Genomic DNA, 4,187 nt, shown 5'->3' with positions numbered 1-4,187 from the left:
AAGTCCTGCTGAATGAAATTTTTAATGAATTTCCCCTTCAGAGCACAGAGGAGCCATGCCTTTCATCTGCCTATATGATAACCACCTTCATGCTAGGATAAGAAAGTATTTCTAAACAACCTCATCAGCATTTCAGCCAAGCTGAAGTGCTCCAAAGGGCTGGTCCATTTGAAGAGGAAATAGGACTGAAGATGAAAGCCCAGCCCCAGCCCAGGCCACCTTTAGAGAAGGGGGCACAGCTAAACTAGTTATCCTTGTTATGCCAGCTTACAAAACAACTTCTGTCCTACCCACCAGAAACAGTTTTTACAAAGACTAACCTTGCTGTCTGAGTTAACAGAGCTGCCCTTTTTCACCATGCCAGGAGTAGCCAGCATTCCCACCCTCAGGAGGTTCCTGCTCTCTAAGTGGCACCCTCTGAGTGTCCCATTGCAATTCATATCAATCCTCTTGGTTAAAGCTAGGAAATCATGTATCTAAACTTACAGCCAGGCTGGAGTTTGAGCAGGAAAAGGTCCCAGGATTTCAACTTCATCTTCATTTGTTTGGCAACAGCTACAGTCAAAACACTTCTGACAACAATTCCTGCAAGTCCAGCGGCACAGCAAGAGATCCGAGAGGCGAGCGAGCAGACCCTGCAGCCATGGCAAACCAGAGCACAAGATTACAGCCCATCAATAGCTATTGAGAAAAAACAGCTGTATTTGTGTTTGTGTTTCTGCAACAGAACATTAAGAACTGTATTTATTTCATCTATACCAACAGAGAAGTGCTATGCAGTTACCAGCCCAACCCCGTGATGCCGTAACAAGGCAGGAAAATGAGCATTCTCTGCAGGTATTTTCCCCTCTAGTAGCAGTGTATTATGTAGGTTGGCAAGAGGGTGATTTACAAAGCACTATGGCACAGCAATGTGTTGGAGTGGAAACATGCATATTCCTCCACACACATCAACAATCTAATAGATCAGCAAACATACAACAGAAAGAATTAAAACCAGAAGGTAAGTGAAAGCTTCGATTTAATCCATTATTTAATTAACACAGTAATGTGAACACACTTCATCCCTGTAGATGTCCCAGTAATATTTGTACAATCCATACACATGGAGCATTACAGCCCAACAAACTCAACACTAAAATGGATTAGCCAGAGCACACTATCCTCATGCTTCTGCTCTGCTACCATGATTAATTTAATGAAGAACCTCCAATGATATCTTTTAGAAGAACAGTTGACCCAGAAGAGTCTCTCATTTCTCAGGTTTCTGGCAGCACCACTTGTACCCGGGCTGTGTCAGCTCCCCTGTGGCCCCATTTCCACACCATCCCCACAGCCTTCCCCCCGCTTCAAAGCTCTGCTTGGAGAGGAGCAGAGAGCCAAACCTCAGCTCATTTCCCACCCACACCAGCCCCAGTTCCTGCTGTTCATAAGAGGCTTCATTAAGCAGCACAAGGGCTCTGTAGGAGACACACAGCTGCAAGGGCACAGCACCTGCACCCAGGTCAAACTGCTTTACAGCTGTATGTGACCTTGAGATGCTCCTGAGAAACTGCAGAAATAAAGTGTATGAGAGATTCTCCATGCTTATCTCCCCAAAATACTCCAGACATTTGCAGTATTCATGAGTGTGGACCACATGGAAGGGTTTCCTCAGAGGAACCTGATCTGCAGAGAAGACTTCACAGGAACATGGCTTTTTGCTACAGTAAAACACACATTTCTTTCCATAAACAAAATCTGGGCACTGCAAACCAAAAAATTACCAGCCCAAAATGCAGTGCATTACTTATATCTAGGACATCAGTAAAGAGTCAGAAAACACGAGACAATCCCCTCAGGATGGAGCAAGGAGACAGAGCGGGGAGTGAATCATCAGATTAACTCACCTCATTTATTGGTTCCAACTGTCCTTTTAGACATCCAGGATGAAGCAAAGGGGAACAAAATGAAAAAGACAAAAACAAGTTAGCAATGCTCAAACAACTTTAAATTTTCTGCCATGACATGCCCCAGCCTGGGATGAGTTTGAAGTACAAGACAGCACCTTGTAGATGTTAGAGGAAGGAGAGGTCTGACTGGGCATCAGCTTCTGCTATTTCTAATCTTTCCCTATAAAGCTCCTTCTGCTTCTCCCTTCTCATAATCAAAACTCCCAAACCCATTCTGAAGCATGAAAATCCTGCTCATTGCTTCTTGCTAATGGGTACCACATGCAACCACTTATTTTGTTTTCTTCAGTAACCTGACTCTAATTGCAGCAACTACTTGCTGCTGACAGCAAACCATATCCAAATTTTTCAGCAGAAAAAAAAGGCTTTTCTCCACATTCAGCCCATATCAGTGGAGTTCCAATGCCAATTCACTAAAGCAACATTTCTAGGAAGGGGTACAGACTGAATACTCTCCATTGCATAGACATCTCTGGGCACCTTCAGCCTCAACCTCAGATGTGACTTGAACACAAACCTCAGAAGTTAAAGGCTTGAGTCCCACACTCCCATTCAAAAATCTGCACTGCAGACACCTCCCCCAAGCCACAGGGAAAATCTGCAGCAGATGAAGAAGGCATCACAAACCAGTTTTTTATTCACAAAGCCACCCTTGGAACTTTATATACATATATAATGGACCCATTTCCTTTGGAGACTCACTAGCATTTCTGATACCTGCTGAAATATCTTATCTATTGCATTCCCTTAATAATGTCTAAAAGTTTCCTATTTGCCCTGGCAGTATTTGTATATGGGGAATCCCTAAAAAACACCACGAAACCAATACAAAACCACAGAACAAAACAATACCAAAAAAACAAAAACCACAAAAAACTCCATCCTACTCTTCCAAATGTAGAAATTGGTTCCTAGCTTTATGCTCATGACAAGTAGCCTTTTCTGAAGAAGCTGGGATGCAGAAGTTGCCTTTAGTTCCAAGAACTCTTCCATGGACCATGTTTTGGTGCAAGCCTTCCTTTTAAATTTCTTGGAATCCAGTGCTTGTCAAAAAAGCCAGCACTTGTTAGGAGCAGTTAAAAGACTAGAAGAGCTGTGGTGCAGTGAGACAAGACTGTGATTACAGATACCCATGGGCCAACTGTTTAAGAAAATGCTAAATGGCTAAAAGGGCTTTATCATTCCTTATTAATGCAAAGTTGCAGCCAAAGCTCCAGTGGTTTAGCAGAGCTGCAAGGAGGATATTTAAATTGCTCTAAAACAAAGCGGCTGGATCGGTGCCATGCGATCGAAGGCCGAGCACGTGTCACACAAAGAGAGGGATTTTCCAAACAGCCCACGGGGACACGGCAGGCTCAGAGCCAAGAGCCCTCCTGGGCACCACGGGTCACAGGAGGCCAGTCCTGTGTGCCACCAGCCCGAGGAGACACAGCCACCCCGAGGGGACACGGCCATCCCAAGGGCACAGAACCATCCCGAGGGGACACGGCCATCCCACAGTACCAGGACAGAACGAGCCTGTGGCCATCCCCAAATGGGAGGGCAGGGGTAAGGACTGAGGGTGATGGTGCTGGAGAGGTAAACAAGTCAACAGCAGCTGAAATGCAGGGGCCCATGAAAGGAAAGCAAACACGACCACCTGGTCACCCACCTCGCTGGCACCAGGCAGGAGGGGCAGGGCTGGGGAAGAGCAGGGGCCTGGGGAAGGACAAGGGCTCTGGGGAAGGACAAGGGCTCTGGGGGAGGGCAGGGGTTTGGGGAAGGACAGGGGTTCTGGGGAAGGCTGTGGCAGCAGGCTGGCGCTGGGGGATCCCCGGGAGCACAGCAGCTGCCATGTGCTCAGCAACCCCTGGAGAACGGCTCAGTCTCCGGGGTCAAGGAGGCACCATCATGCTCTGCCACGTCATCCCAACTGGCCGAGCACAGAACAAGCCAGATGGGAGTCTCCAGCACGAGTGAACCCTCACCAAGGGCGAGGCTGGGGGCAGGGCTCCATCGCCACGACCTGCTGCAGGGCCCCTGGCTGGGGGTTACCTGCTCCAGGTTAGCACAGCCACCAATCCCTGCCCGGTCCTCAGAGCAGCGACAACAAACCACCGTGGCAGTAGCCCCGAGGATGCTGCAGCAGCAGGGTGGGGTCCTCGCTGGTCACAGACCGCGTTTTGCCCCCGCAGTGAAACCCCAGGAAAAGCTCGCAAGCTCCATCGGCAGCGGACAACGCAGCCTGGGGGAAGT

General features: G+C 48.0%; 1 protein-coding gene across 1 annotated transcript in view; it reads right to left on the bottom strand.

Annotated features, from left to right (window-relative positions):
* The window catches only part of SYT17 (synaptotagmin 17), a 38,445-nt gene that overhangs the window by 29,961 nt on the left and 4,297 nt on the right, over positions 1–4,187 (bottom strand). The window contains exons 2-3 of the mRNA XM_014306783.2: positions 1,890–1,912; positions 487–635 (exon numbers count right to left, since the gene is read on the bottom strand). Of these exons, the coding sequence (XP_014162258.1) occupies positions 487–635; positions 1,890–1,912 (172 nt within the window). The remainder of the gene's footprint in view (positions 1–486; positions 636–1,889; positions 1,913–4,187) is intronic.

This window comes from Geospiza fortis, unplaced genomic scaffold, assembly GCF_000277835.1.
Source record: "Geospiza fortis unplaced genomic scaffold, GeoFor_1.0 scaffold237, whole genome shotgun sequence".
Lineage (NCBI taxonomy): Eukaryota > Metazoa > Chordata > Aves > Passeriformes > Thraupidae > Geospiza > Geospiza fortis.
This window is presented reverse-complemented; position numbering and strand designations above follow the sequence as displayed.